This window comes from Canis lupus, chromosome 11, assembly GCF_003254725.2.
Source record: "Canis lupus dingo isolate Sandy chromosome 11, ASM325472v2, whole genome shotgun sequence".
Taxonomy (NCBI): Eukaryota; Metazoa; Chordata; class Mammalia; order Carnivora; family Canidae; genus Canis; species Canis lupus.
In genome coordinates, this window is record NC_064253.1 from 34048265 (window position 1) to 34064247 (window position 15983).

The 15983-nt window shown below is 36.1% G+C and overlaps 1 protein-coding gene across 18 annotated transcripts in view; it reads right to left on the minus strand.

Moving 5' to 3' along the window:
• The window catches only part of NFIB (nuclear factor I B), a 436433-nt gene that overhangs the window by 62002 nt on the left and 358448 nt on the right, over window positions 1-15983 (minus strand). For all 18 annotated transcript variants that reach the window (XM_049116123.1, XM_049116122.1, XM_049116128.1 and 15 more), the window contains 3 exons: window positions 9342-9410; window positions 3734-3854; window positions 330-448 (listed from right to left, as the gene is read on the minus strand). In XM_049116123.1, coding sequence (XP_048972080.1) covers window positions 330-448; window positions 3734-3854; window positions 9342-9410 — 309 coding nt within the window. The remainder of the gene's footprint in view (window positions 1-329; window positions 449-3733; window positions 3855-9341; window positions 9411-15983) is intronic.

A 15983-nucleotide genomic window follows, 5' to 3' on the forward strand; every position in this document is an offset into this window, starting at 1 on the left:
CAGAGTAGCAAATATCTAACTGGATCAGAACTTGGGGTTTTTGCTCAATCCAACCAACAAATGCAGGCAAATCAAAACCAGTCACACATATAATTGGGGATTCTAAAAGATCATTCATTCTGTCTGAGGGAAAAAGTCCAACGTGGAAAATAGGGGATTTTTATAACTTTGGTGACATGTAACTAGTACATTATCTTAAAAATAATTTTACTGCAATCATTTTATGAAGATGATATAATCCATATTGACTCAATTATGAAATTCTGGCTAACTGAAACCTAATAAACTGATATCCTACTTGTCCCCAGAGGAATCACCTTATGGCTTACCTTGATCTCTTTCATGCCATGTTCGACTGCCAGCAGCTGGTGAATTCGGAGATGGGTAGAAGTCTCCTGTAGGACTTGGTTCCATATTTTCATCTATGGATATAGTTTTGGGTCTTTTGCTGTTAAAATATGACAACAGTTACGTTAATGGGATGTCTAAGTAGGCTGTAGCAGATGAAAGTGTATCATTTGAGAAGATTCTTAGTATGAAAATTTCCATAACACAGGTAGTAGCATCTCAGAATCATTTCTGAAATAATGGAGATTATTCAAGACTTCAATTCGAGTAGCAAACACTTCTTATTGTATAATATTGTTTATTTCACCATATCATACCTGTACCTCCCTAACAGATATGGTGTTTATTATATTTACCTTTTAAAAGGTGCTTCCAAAAAATTTCTATTGTAAATAGTGAATTCTTGATATGTGTACTAACTTTAAAATTATTTAGACTGTACCTGACTCTTATCATTATTATCAATGCTAATAATATTCATTAGCATTGCGTTTCCCATAACAATGTAATTCTTTCACATTAATTCAAAGATAAGGCAGTAGAACGTGAGCTTTGGAGTAGAACCAGTCTAGTATCAAATCTTGACTAGGCCACTCACTACTTCTTAATAGTAAGCTACTTAACCTTTCTAAACTCAGTTTAATCATTTGTAAAATGGAAATAATAAAACCAGTTCAAAGAGGAGTGGTTGAGAGGATTAAATGTAAAGCTCTTAGTTAATGGCTGGCAAATTAGAAGATACTTATTAAATAGTAATTATAGGTAATAACCATATAATTAATAATATAAAAATTTTGTAGTACTTTATTGATTATAAATTATTTCATATATCCCCTTTATATTTTTTCAAAAAAATTAGGTTAATGATCTTTTATTTTCAAGATCAACCATAAAAAATGGGTCATTGCCAAATTCAAACCAAACAGTATACTTTTAAAATGACACATTTTAGGGACTCCTTGGTGGCTCAGTTGGTTAAGGTCCATCCAACTCTTGATTTTGGCTCAGGTGATGATCTTAGGGTCATGGGATTGAGCCCTGCATTTGGCTCTATGCTGGGTGTGGAGCCTACTTAAGATTCTCTCTCTCCCTCCCCAACCCTCAGCACAGCCGACTCTCAAAAATAAATAAATAAAAATTAACAGCTATGTCATGGCACAGGTCATCTTGCATGATATTCTGCTATCATGTATTTCCACTAATATTAAACAGTCAAGTCTGACTATGAAAATGGATTTTTTATTTTAAAAAAATCTTATAGAAAAAAATCTTATGTATATCTCTACAGGTAAAAACCAAAAAAGATACTCTCTGAATTAATTTTATGCAGTGATAATAAACATAATGTCACAGGATTTCAGAGCTGGAACTGACTTCATAAGTCCGATATATATATAAATCAGTCCTCCCTTTTTTTACAAATGGGGAGACAAATTTGGAAAAATTCAGTGAATTTCCTAGGGCATGCTAGTGGAAGCAGTCTGCCACAAAGTAAGGACTTGGACTTCCAAAACTGTGCTCTTTTTACTGCACTGTTTCCAAATCCTAGAAGCATGTGTACATATTCACAGATGTACCTGTGGTTAATATTTGACTCACAACTCCCAGAGTATTAACATGATATAGATGATAGCAATTTTAGACCATGTAAAACCACAGTGGGAGTAAATAATAGTTCTTTAATTTATTCCTATGGTATCCAAAGTTAGAATATACAGTGTTTAAAACTCTCCTTTAATCTAATTCTCTCACAGCTGTGAATCAGTAGTAAATATGTACAAAAGACTTAAAGTGAGAGAGAAAAGACTTTCATAAGGAAATAATAGAGAAATGCTTTTGAAATCTTTCTCATTTTGAATGGCATAGTATCTGAAACCAGATGACCATGAAGAAAGATCTGTGTTGACAACATACTGACCCACTGGACCAAATAAAAACGTACTGTTCACATCTCAAATTTAGAAAAACGAAAGTATTTTTAAGACCCAAATATGTCACAATCTGAGTGACAATAAACCAAATTCCTTGCTATGTAACCTAACTATATGAAAATGCAGTTTGACCATAAATGATATAAAATTAAACTTAGTTAATATACAAATGTGCATAGCCCCATAATTCAAATGCAATTTACTTTCATTATTGATAACAGCATAGGAAAATGATTACCCAGATATTCTTTTAGTCTGAAAAAATGGGTATTATACAGCAAAATGTTTTGCTCTGGAATTCATGTACACTCTTACATTTGATCATGGGTATATGTAATGTTCTGAAAATGAGATGGATGTTCATTTATATAGAAGATCCAACTCAAAAAAAACAATAAAGCTATAATATTTAGTCATCTTGCTTCTCAGTAACTCAGTCCTTTTCTAGCATTCTAGAGCAGTGGAACGCATCATCACTAAATCCTATGCATAACAACTTTCCAATCTATTTATCCCTCATTTAAATAGGAAACCTCTTTTTAAACTTCTGTGGGCCTCAAAGTTACAATCAGAAGGTCAAGAGAGAAAAGTGAGAATGTCAACAGAGAACTAAAAAGTAAAGTAACCTCACTGTAGAGCTCTTCCCGACAAAGGCTGGTCAAACCAAATCTCAGAGCAGGTAATATTTTCATTGGTAACTGATAAAATCAACTAAATTATTTTTAAAAATACCAATTCTCTGAAGACATTTGCCAAGTGTGGCCTAGAATAAGGCTTTTAGGGATCCCTGGGTGGCGCAGCAGTTTAGCGCCTGCCTTTGGCCTAGGGTGTGATCCTGGAGACCCGGGATCGGATCCCACGTCAGGCTCCCAGTGCATGGAGCCTGCTTCTCCCTCTGCCTGTGTCTCTGCCTCCCTCCCTCCTCTCTCTCTCTCTCTCTGTGACTATCATAAATAAATAAAAAATAAAAAATAAAAGAATAAGGCTTTTACTTCTAAGGTTAAGCAGATGACACATTTTATTTTTCATGGTTTCATTATACCCAGATTGGATGTGATATTAGAGAAAAGTTACCAGGATGGATCAGTCATAGATCAGGGCTCTCTGCCATGATAACATCATTTTTAAAGTCACCAAAAGATTTAGTAAACTTGCAGAATTATAATATTTTACAGGAGCAAATAAAATAAGTCATATATTTTACATGAAGGGAATATAGTTCCCTTGTCCCACCCAAAAGATATTTTTTTTACTGCTTTGAACAATTACACTTAATTTTCAAATATCAAAACAAATGTAGCCAGGTAAGATTAAAAATTTATTTAGAATCAGCAAAAAGTCTTCATTCTTGGCTTTGTTTCCCCGATCTCTTAAACTACCTACCTATCTGCCTGTCTACCTATCTACTTATCTGCCTATAGACTGAGAACAAGTACAGCTCCTCTTTCAGTTACCTGCTTGGTGGAGAAGACAGTGACCTCTGAAGATTGACCCCCGAGTTCATGTCATGATAGTATGGTTGGCTCGGGATTTCTCCAATTGGAAAGTTGACTCCAGTTCCCTGGGTTATGGGTGCTGGGGAATAAAACAGAAAGAAATATCAGGAATGATTTTTACACTTATCTCTATTTGAATGTAATAAGCTAATACTTTCCACGCCTTCCAACAAACTCTCTTTACTCTGAGACTCTAATATCAACAGTCCACCAGGATACGACTTGAAGAACTTCCTCACAACACCAGTGTCCGAGTCTAGAAACTTGAGGCACTCAGACTATAATCATGGTGGCCACTTCCCCAATTCCTACTCTCCAACCTTCTTCACTCCCTCCTTTGTATTATTTGCCATTACATCTGTCACCACACTAGTCTATAGATGCATCAGAGGAAACATGTTTCCTACTGCTTAGCACTAAGGTGCTTTGTATTTAGATGGTTCTCAAAAACCATATCACTGTTAAATAATCAGATTACAATATTAACATTAATGTTAGACTGCACTAGAAATCATATGAATAATTATTTGATCTAATGAATTCTTATAGTAGGGCAGGTGCACAAGTAAAATTGGCAAATGTGAAATAAGAGCCAAGGTTTTTTCCCAAAAATACATACTCGTGTTTATATATGAATAGTTAAGTGTGGCTTTATTCAATAGTTAGGTCTGTTTTTTTTAAAGTCTGTATGCCCAACTTTGTAAAACTCATTTATATGTACTCACAAAAAATTAAAAATAAATTATTAAAAATAAATAAAAATAAATATACCTTAAAGCATTATTTTGTAAATCAAGAAATCTTTTTGGGTTTGCTGATATATTTTGAACTGAGATTTCTGTATATAAGTACTGGTTTTGTATAATGGGTTACATTTGTTCAAATTTTAAAAATTCATTTCTAGACATCTTGAATAGATCTGTGAGACAGCATGCTGTATTAGAATGGTAGAGTCTTGGAAAGTAGCCATTTAGTTTGAACCCCCTCTGCCACTTCTGAGTTATGTGCCTTAGCTTCCCAAGCTATAAAATGAGAATACTAGTCACCTACCACCTATGATTATTTTAAGGATGAAATGAGGTAAGGAGTGATAAAAGCCCAGCATCATGCCAAGCACATAACAGGTATTCAACAAACGGTGAATTTCCTTCTTTCCTGGAGTTCTTCCCGGTATCTCTTCCCTGGCAGCCTAGAGTGGTTAGCATAGAGTGAACAGTTCAAAACAAGCTCATATCACATGAAGAGTTATAAATGAACCTATTTGTTGAAAGTCTGTTCATTCAACAAGTTGTTGTTCCTGTCTATTACTGGCAGGTGCTGCAAGGGATACAAAATAGTCTAAGATAGTTCCTGTCCTTAACAAAATAGATTGGGCAACAAGCTGGGTAAATAAACCACTAGTGAAAAAATAGAAGTACCAGCATAATGCAGATTAAAATGAAACTGCCCAAATGAATGAAATCACCAATAAATACTATGGAATTTCATGGAAGAAGAATCCAATGCAAGCTTGAATGATCCAAGAACTCTGTGGAGAAGCCATACTGTGCACTAGAGAATGAGAAGGGTCTCAAGGGGAGGTCATTCTCAACAGAGGTTAGTACAAGAGCAGTCATAGGCAGAGATAGTATGCAAGGTAACACCAGGCAGGTTGGTGTCAAAGACAGTGCTGAAGAATTCTTCCCCCCCACCTTTTTTTTTTTTTTTTTTTTTTTGGTCAGGCCTTCAAAAGCTCTAATAAGAGAAAGTGTGTCCTGGGGTTGTGGCAACAAAACTCTACAGCCCTTGTGATTCACTTTAAGAACATAAAGTTACTTATTCTTCCTCTCTCCCAACTGCTTCAAACTGAATACATGATTCTGAAAAGACTGCAGATTTTCAGGGAGTTTTTCTTACCCAGAATTTTAATGTGTTCACTACACTGTGTTTGCCGTCAGCTGAATTGTATTTCAATATCAGGTTGGCCAAGATTTACTTAAAAATATTTTTAAGAAAGTATGATTAAGAAGCACATGTGTCACTGCAGATAAGTAATCAAAGAACATACGATGAATATCCTTCTTCTCTATTAAAAATTAAATCAATATATATAAGGTTAGTCTCAGCTCCAAACTTCTGGAGTTTATGCCTGCTGCTAAACTATTCTTTTTATATAATGCACTTTAACTTCATGTGACACAGAGAATACTTGTATTCGATGTAACTATCCCAAATGGCTTGAATTCTTTGGGCAGCTAAACTGTAACTGTTTATTATGGCTTAAGGTACACGGGAGGTTAAAAAAAAAAGCAAGGTAAGAAATCCCACAGTAACCACATACTTTAAAGTTTATTATTAGAACCATGTTCTATGTGACATTGGAAAGCAGGGTATGTGGAAAGCAGGGAGGCATTTGAGGGACTCCCTGAAAGTCAGTAATCCATCCAGTCTCCTACAACAGTAATGGATACAATTCAAAGAACTGAATTACTAACAGGAAACTTACAAGTTATAGCTTACATAAAGTATTTGCAATTTACTAAGCCATGCAACATTTAAGCAAAGATCTGCAGTTTGTATTTCATACATATGGCTTAATAGTCAACACAGATTGCTTTGCCATAAACATACTAGATGAAATTTATAGTATAATAATAACTTAAAAAATCTTTGGAAATTTTGTTTTTCTAGATTTTGTTGCAGAAGGATTGTTACCGACTAGCAAGACAGTAATAAAAATAATTTAGCCACAGGTTTATACAGGAGCATTGCAAAAATTTAGTGTGCATTCTGACATTAAATGGGAGAATACATGAAGAAGAGTAGATTAATAATAAACATGGTCAAATTTGAGAGCAGCACTCACCAAATGTATTTAATAACAAAGAGAGTCTGTGAGCCTGGCAAGTCCCAGGCTGATGCTCCTGCTTAAAAGTCTCTGGAAGAACTTACATCAAATCCAAAGATCAGCGTTATCACCTCTCCCAGAGAGCTGCAAGAATTCTGAAGGTTGCAAATCATGTTTAAAAGGCTGCCAATATCCTCTTAGAAATGAAGCTCCAAAGAACTTCAGATTCTAAGGGTTAGAGGCCAACTCTTAATCTCTCTCATTGTTCTTGTCACTCCAAAAGCAGATCCTAAATCAACTTTTAAGATGGAGATAATATCATTCAACAGAAAGATCACTATCCTAAAACTGAGGAGCTTCATTAGCTAAAGTCAACAGACACATTAGTAGGTCATACTAGTCAAACCCTGGAGGCCAGAAACCATTAACATACTGTAAACCCTCAAGAAGTCAGAATTTGTGATATACAGCATCGGGATTGTGCTGAAGTTTCTGCTTACTTAGCAAACCCATATTTCATAAACAACCAAGTTCATCTGTATAAATAAGATTACGATGTGGATATATTAGAACACTTAGGAGAATAACTTCTCAAGCATTTCAGCGACACCTATTTACATACAGAGTAGAAAATAAATGTTTGCTGAATAAATTAATGAATGAATATAGATAATCAATATCCTAATTATAGATCAGTAATGTGTCTTGTAACTTAAAAACCTCTAAGAGATGACAGTGTAAGCTTTAAAAAAAATCAGTATATTAAATTTACCTCATTTTTGAACTGTTCTAAAAAGGCATTTAAGTCTTTATGTTTACATTCAGATTTTTCAAAATATCACTCTGGGCTTTTATTTATTTTTAAAGATTTTATTTATTTATCCATGAGAGACAGAAAGATAGAGATAGAGAGAGAGAGAGGCAGAGATACAGGCAGAGGGAGAAGCAGGCTCCATGCAGGGAGCCTGACGTGGGACTCGATCCGGGGTCTCCAGGATCACACCCTGGGCTGAAGGCAGGCGCTAAACTGCTGAACCACCAGGGCTGCCCCACTCTGGGCTTTTAAATGTTCTATGTAGCTACCCTTCTATAGTGTCTAACACGATGTTACCTATAATGAGGAATGGATAATACTTTCTAATAGATGACTTCAGTCCTTCTCATAAGAAGAAGGAAATATATCACGAAACTTAGGAAAAGACAACTTTAAACAAATAATGTTAATAATGTCTCATAACTATAGCAGAACAGTATAGGGAAAACATCCCTGACACACACACACAACCACCCCCACTTTCAAATTCTCCCTTCCTTACATGATGCCAGAAAGTGGTAATGAGGGATCGGGCACGTTCCTTTCCAAATTAAAAATAAACACAGAAAACATTCAAATGTCAGAGGCCTTCCATACCACATTATTGATCGGGAAAAACAAGTAAGACATTGCCTTGGTCAGTGGAGTAGACCATCAGAATCCTTCTGTTCCACAAACATGAATCCTGGAGTTGCTGGGATATAGGATATTATATTAGGTTTTGGTTACCTGTGCTGCCCTAAGTAAACAGATCCATGACAGAAGTCTTTGGGGCATCCATTTACCTACTGCAGAATATGTCAAAGGATTAAGTTACTAAAGGTCTTAAATGTTCAAGTATACAACTCCCTGAGATACATGCTATTTGCACTGGCCACCCTAGAAAGAGGAACTATTTAAGAAAAGTATAGTTCGAAAGACACAGTCACCAGCTAGGATGGGGGATTATTTCACTGACCACAACTCTAACACACTATCTAAACTTATCCCCAGTAACTTGCTTTATTCTTTTGGGATCATCATAATTCTTGTTCAAGATCTCTGAACTTGACCCAAATGAAAAACACAACATAAACGAGGACAGAGTACCACTACATCATCTGAGTAACGTCATTCCAAATGGTGATGCTCTCTAACAAAATATCGGGTAAAAATACAGCCTTCAAGGTTACAGAAATAAGCTAAATCAAAGAGAACAAGAAGAAATGAGTCACCTCCTTTAACATCATCAATGCCTCGAGAGCTACATCTCAGGTATATTTGTATACACTAGTAATACATAAAAGACTTGAGTTAGTAAACTACTCCCTTGCTTATAGGTAGCTGGCCAGGTGAACTTAACCTGAGAAAAATCTCATCCGGCCTGTCAAGAATGGTGTCTCAGGTGAGGTGGCCAGTTAAAAACAATTGGGCATTGTTTTGGCTCACAATAGCTTGCTATCTATATCCAAACTACAATCTGCAAAGTTAATTTCTGCATCCCTCTACACTCTGCATGTTAGTGTGTATATCCTGTACATCTCCAAGCCCCCACCAAAACGTTAGTAAAATGAAAAAGCACTTATCTACAGGAAACTTATGTGGGTTATCATAACAACATGGAGTACATTTAATTAATCACACTTCCTTTGATATAAATGACCATCTATGGTCACAGAGAGAACAGCGAATTAAATGAATACCAATAACACAGCAATCAGAACCCCCAAATTACTTTTGTACTACAAAAGTTTGATGATCTAAATGCAAGCATTTAAGGAAATCCAACAAAATATACTCACTTATGATTTCATCAAAAAGATGGAGATTTTAAAACTCAAATTTTCCTAGTAAGTCGTTATTCTTAATACTGTATTGAGGGTTCAAAATATAAAATATGTTAAATCATACTGTATGATTAAATAATAACAAAACGATTTACTTACTTCTGGATACCCTCACGAGTTCAGATACATTGAAGACTCCAGATTTTACAAAACTATCCTCCAGGTAACCTGAAAATAAATATCCAGAGGAAAATAAATATCCAGATCAGCACAAGCAGGAAGCAAATAAATGATTAAACGCTAGGATTTGTTCAAGTGTTTTTAAACCAAAGGTTAGAACAAAAACCAAGTCTGCTTATAACAAACACGAGTAAAAGCAAAACTCTTTAAATGCAATCCGGGGTCTGTTTAAACAAAAGTAAGAAGTTTAAGTGCCAAATCATTTCCTAGGAAAATTTCTTCTCCGCTTTCGAAATGTACAGGGAAACTGGTATGGTTTTATTTGCCACAGCCCATGCACAGAGAATTAAGATTCAGGGGTTCTTACTGAATGCACTCAGCTCGGTAGCACCTGGTAGACTAAAGTCTACTCATTTAAAAAAAAAAAAAAGAAAGAAAGAAAGAAAGAAAGAAAGAAAAAGGAAAACCACAACCACAATTAGAACCTTGTTGGAATTACTTCAAAGATCTCTTGAAACCACTGTTCTCTCACAAATCCTTCCCTGATTAAAGAAAAGCAAGCTGCTGTTACCAGCACTCCCCACCCCCCTTGTTCCAGGGTCATGAATCACACAAAAGCAGAACTTGTACCTACAGCAAATACTTTGCATCGACCTATTTCCATACACCTTTGATATACTTCGCCTGATTTCACTGCCTGCTTATTCTTGCTACTACTACTTCTTGGACTCCCTTCATTTCAAGAACTGCATACTTTTTCTAGTAACTGGTGATAAATCCAGGCCTCCAGGAATTCCACATGACCCTTGTGTGACATCCAAGTACAGGGTCCCCAGTGACTGTGGCCCACCATGGGTTTTGGAGCCTGAGTAAGTTCAGTGCTGTTTGGCATCTGGTCAAGCTGTGTCCAGGATCAGAGATGAGGACTCCCACAAACACCAGTCACGTCCCCAGCTTCTCACTGCTACGAAGGAGGTATACAGAGGGACACAATATCAGGAGGGGTATGGTTACTCTCTGCTTCCCAGGAAGAGAGTAAGAAAAGCCTGAGAACCCCCAGAATTCATGTTTCCAGGAAAACAAGCTCTAGAATCAGAGAACTGGCAACTGGAGCAGATTTTACAGTAAGTTTTAGGGCTGACCAAGGGATTCGATTTGGGGCAAGAATATGAGTCACAGGTGGCTTAGCAACTGAGAGCTCTTAAGTCAAGGAGCTGGCATTTGACTCCCAATCACTTGATCAGTGTGAATCCTGGTCATGTTATTAGACTCTTGGGTGTCTCAGATTCCTCATTTAAAAACCAGAGATAATAAAATTATTATGAATGATAAGTGAGATAAAAATATGAAATCCACAGTGGGCACTGATTAAATGTCCCCAATAAGTTAGGACTGGCCAGTTGGGTCAAAAATCACCCCACACACTGAAAGGCACACACTGGATTCCAGACACTCTCAAATTACTCGTAAATCTTTATTTAGAAATTTTACCAGAATAAAAGCTGGTATACATGTGATATACCTGTATTTGTTTTAAGAAACTCCTACTTCTCAAGCAACTTAATTTTTCACCACGTTGAATTCATCTCAGTGATTACTGAGAAACTTTTAGGTAGCCTACACTGTACAAGCTGCTTAAAGCCAAGAAGACAAAAAAAGACAAAGACTCCCTTTGTGTGGTTGGGGGGGAAGAGATACTTTTAATTTTCTGAATCATGGTAGGTTATCATCATATAAATCAACAACAAAAGCAATACACATCTTTGTTAAGTATAACAAATTATAGTTCATTCCAGATACAGTAAATGTAAAATTTTATATTTGGCAAATACATGAAATACAAAGACCTTATTTATCTTGATGGCAGCTCATATACTTAACCAATCAGACAAGACTATTTGTCCTCACCAAATGTACCCTGTTAATGCTCACCCTCCCATCTTTCTCATGCAGTTCCCTCCCTCTCATCAGATGGCTCTCTGTGTGCCCTGTTCTCATCCTGTAATGTCCAACTCGGCCATCATCCACTCATTAACCTGTTCCTCCACCCTCCTCTCCCAATCCCTGTGCCAGCCAGAATAATCTCTTTCTTCTGAATTTAGAGCAGCTACTTTGTACTTAGTTTACATCACTTTACACATTTCAAGTGTCCAAGGTATCTGTTTTCAAGTGTTGTGTTTCTTATTGGATTATCAGCTCCTTTATTTGGGAGAGTGACTGTGTTTTGTTAATCTCTGAATCTCCCTTAACTAACTCAGCGCCTGTATATACAGTAGCTACTAAATAAATGCTTACTGAACAAAATGTTATAAATTTTAACCTTTTAGAACAGGGTCATAAATAAGCATTTTAGTAATTATATAACAATGTAGGTATAGATGGCTTAAGGTTTAAGGATAACTATACTGACTCTTGTTATTCCCTAGAACTCATCCACTGAGGGGTTTATTTAGGCTTTGGGTAGAATGGGAAAGAATGATGATTAGAGTCAGATTATATTTGACTTTGTTTCGGACTAGTGTAAAACTTTAGGCAGTTAGCACTAAGTAACTACCAAGAAACTAGAAGTGTTTAAAGAGTCAGAGTTCAAAAATATTTGTAAAATAAATTGATAAATGAGTGACTAGTGAACATTTCAATATATTTAAATAAATTGAATCATGGGTCATACATAATAACATTTCAATATGTAGATACCATCTGAAGTTCATTTCCTTATCACACCAGTGAGTAGTTGGGGCTCCATACGCAAGAAGACAGAATTGTGTGTGGATCTCAGGGCCCAAATCACATGGGAGGGAGGAGCCCTACCCCTCCTCCCCCCACCCCCCCAGGCTAATTCTACTAGCAGGAAGACAGGCAGTCACACAAAGGCAAAGGGAAGGCAATTCAGTATGTAGCAGGGTGTTTCTCCAATTCAAGTTTGAGGAATCTGAATCTACAAGGAAACCTGATAGAGTTATTTTGCTGAAACTATGAAAGGGACTGGAACTATGTTAGAACTGCTCTGGCACCCCTAGACAAAATGCAACCCCCGTAGGTCCAACTGGGTTCCAGTCCTTCATGGAGCATAGTGAGACTTCACTGAAAGGAGGGCTCCCTAGAATGAGCAGTAAAGCCTACCCACATGCCCTTATAGGAGTAGGGCCTGGGGCGGAATCAGGCGACTGGGTAGCTGGCAGAAGCACCTGAGGCAGCCGGCTGCCTCCTCCATTCACCTCTGCACACAGTGCAGCCTTACAATGAACAGGCAATATCCAAGATGAGGAGGGCAAAGAAATAGGGGATGACAGAGCACTTGGACAGCTAGCAGCATACAAGAACGTCCATAAGAAACCGTGCATAAGGACTCTGACAAAGTAACCAGGGAGAATCATGCAGTGTCAGGAGCCCTGCAATAGTGCAGAAGATGAGACTCAGCAAAATGCAGGTTATTACTATTAACACAACCCCATCTGTAACCTCCAGGCTGCTGGGGCCTTCCAGAAACATGGTTTTCATGTGTTACTTAGACCACTGTGAATCTAAATAGCTGATACAAAGGCCAACGATTTTAAAGCAATTTGGAGACATTCATATAGTAAATTCCCTTCGTCTACCAAAGGAAATATGAGCATCTCTGAGGCAGAGCAGCTGCTTAATGGTTACAGAGCAATATTACACAACAGCTTAAGCCAAGAAGCAAAGAACAACTCGGCATTTATGGGATGCTGTATTTACACTACATGTAATGCTTTTTAAAAAATAAAATTGAGTAGGAAATAAAGACCTCTGCAAACTGAAAATTCTCAAAGGCAATATCAAATTATATTATTTTACTTCTTTTTTTATTTTTCTCTAACAAAAGCAACAATAAATCACTACTCAGAAGTTAATATAGTGTTTAACCTCCTTTACAAACAATAACAAAGGGACACAATGGCATATCTAACTGTTAATATCTCAAATTATAATCAGCTCCATTTGAATGTTAAACAACATTTACATAGAAAATCCAAAGGAAAACTGATAACGCTCATTTTTATAGTCTACTGTGTTCTATTCTTGAAATTAAAAAAGAAAAAAACACAGAAAGCAGTTATTAAATTCATGAAAGCTGTCTTCAAGTATTAGAAGGACTGTTAATGTAGATGTTGGATAAGACTTCTGCATAGTTCCAGGAACTGTTTTTTGGCTCAATAACCAGATTTGTCATCCAATGAGAAAAATCCTAGAAGGGAATGGGAAACTTTGCAGAGGTAGTAACAGCCAACACATGCCAAACTACTGCTCTAAGATCTTCAAGAGCACTAATTCACATAATGCTCCTAATTATCATACCAGTTGTCGGCTAAGAGTTCCCATTTTACAGATGGGGAAACATGTCTACAGGGGTAGGAGGTTTCCCAGAGGCAGTAAAGAACCTCCACCCCATTAGATTTAAGAATTCTCACTTTGGGTAGAAAACAGAATGAGTGCCTCCAAAGCCCACTACAATGCTCAGATTCCACTTTTTTTTTTTTTTTTTTTTTACCATTTACTTATTTGAGACAGAGACAGAGAGAGAGCACTACAGAGGGAGGGTGGGAAGTACAAGGGGAGAGGGGCAGAGGGAAAGAAAGAGGCAGACTCCCGGCTCATCAGGAAGCCCTAAAAGGGTTCTATCCCAGGACCCTGGGTTCATGACCTAAGCCAAAGGCAGGCGCTTAGATGGACTGAGCCACCGAGGTACCCCACAGGTTCCACATTTTCCTGTTAGTTTCTTGCATTGCTTGCTCATTGGAGAAAGCACAGGACCCCTAAGTATCTCACAGGCATTTTCCAGCCTTAGGATTCCAATTGTTCATTTCCTTCTGCAGAGTGTCAAAGATGCTTAAATCCTTTTGTTTATGGATGTCAAGGGGGAGAAGATAAGATTATTTTACACTAGCTCTTTGCCAATCTTCATATAACTTCAGATACCACAACTAACCTACTAGGGATTTTCTGGTAGAGGTGTTGTAAGGCATGGCTTTATCTGTAGTTTCTCAAATGATGTGCAACTAACTGTTCATGGTTAAGAATGAAGTTGGTGATTATGAAGCAGACTAATCATTGCAAAGACAATGATTCTCTGCACAGAGACTGACCCTGAACCTATAGCTAAGGTTCACATTCCAGTATTAATTTAGAATTAAGTTTATCCTTTACTATGAAATCTCCCTGTTGGTGATTAAAGTGATTCAGCAGAAGGAAAGCAATTTTCTGACTTTAAAGTTTTAAAACACTCTGATAGTACAATATTAATATGTTATTTGTTTTTTAGCATTTCCTTCCAGTCCATTAAACTTTTTCCTACATATATATAATATATAAAATATGTATTTTTAAAAACAGAAATCAAATTTAAGTGAAATTATATCTTGCTTTTTTTTTCTAATTAACATTGTATTTTCCCTTTAAACAGTTTTTCAAAAGCATGATTTTAATGCCTGTATAATATTACACTGCATGGCTGTACTTTATTTGGCCATTCTCCTTTTTTTGGCATTTTAGGTTATTTCCCATTTTTTAAAATATTATAAACAAAACTGCCATTAACATCCTCGTACACAAATCTTTGTCAGCGATTCTCATGATTTCCTTAGGCTGGAGTTCCCAGAAGTGGAATTACTAGGTCAAAGGACAGAAACTCTTCTAAAGCTCTTAGTTAAAAACTGTCAAGCTGCTTTCCATAAAGATTTTTGCCAATTTCTTTTCCCTCGGGCAGAATGAGTGTGTCCATGTCACCACCCTGCTGCCACAATTACATATTAGTCATATTAATAGGTACTTGTTTTAATTATAGCAAAGTTGATAGAGAAAAGATATTACATTAATGTCATAATTTTCATTTAATTATAATAAAGTTGGATTTTTTCAGATACTTATGCATTATTTCTTTGAACATTTAAAAATATGTAAAATAGGAATTGTACTAGTAGGAATATTCTATTCCTAATATTAATGAGAGTCCTTCTAGAGTTTCACAGTTGATGATAATGTTGGTATTAATTAATAATTGATTTATTCTTATCATTTTATATGTTCACTTATTCCAAGTTTTCTCAGATTTTTAAAAGTGTTCTGATTATAATGGTTAAAAATGCTTTTCTGGCATTAGCAGAGATTCTCCTTTTTAAATTTCCTTACAGCATTTATTGTTGTTATATATTCCTGAATTCTTAGATTAAATTCTTTGCTTATCCACATAAGGTAGCTCTTTTAATTTACTGCTAAATTGGTTTGCTAACAGTTTCTTCTGAGTTCTCTCTATGTAGCTGGTATGCTCTTCTGGGGATTTTTGTTTCATTTCTGAAGTTTTCATTCTAGGGTTACATACATGCTTCATAAAATGGTTTGGATGACAGCCATTTTTATAAAAAACATAAAAAGTTGATGAAAGTTTGGAAAAACTCATTGGTAAAATTATCTTCTCGTAATGTTTCAGAGAAGATTCTTAGAAAACTCTGAGTCTTTCATGAATTTGCTCCATTGTTTTCTGGTCTTGAGGCAATTTTATTACATATTATCCAAGAAAATAATCAATTCTTTCATATTCTTAAATTTATTAGCACAGATAGTTTATTGTTTACTAAGTGGACTGTATTCATTTTTACAGTA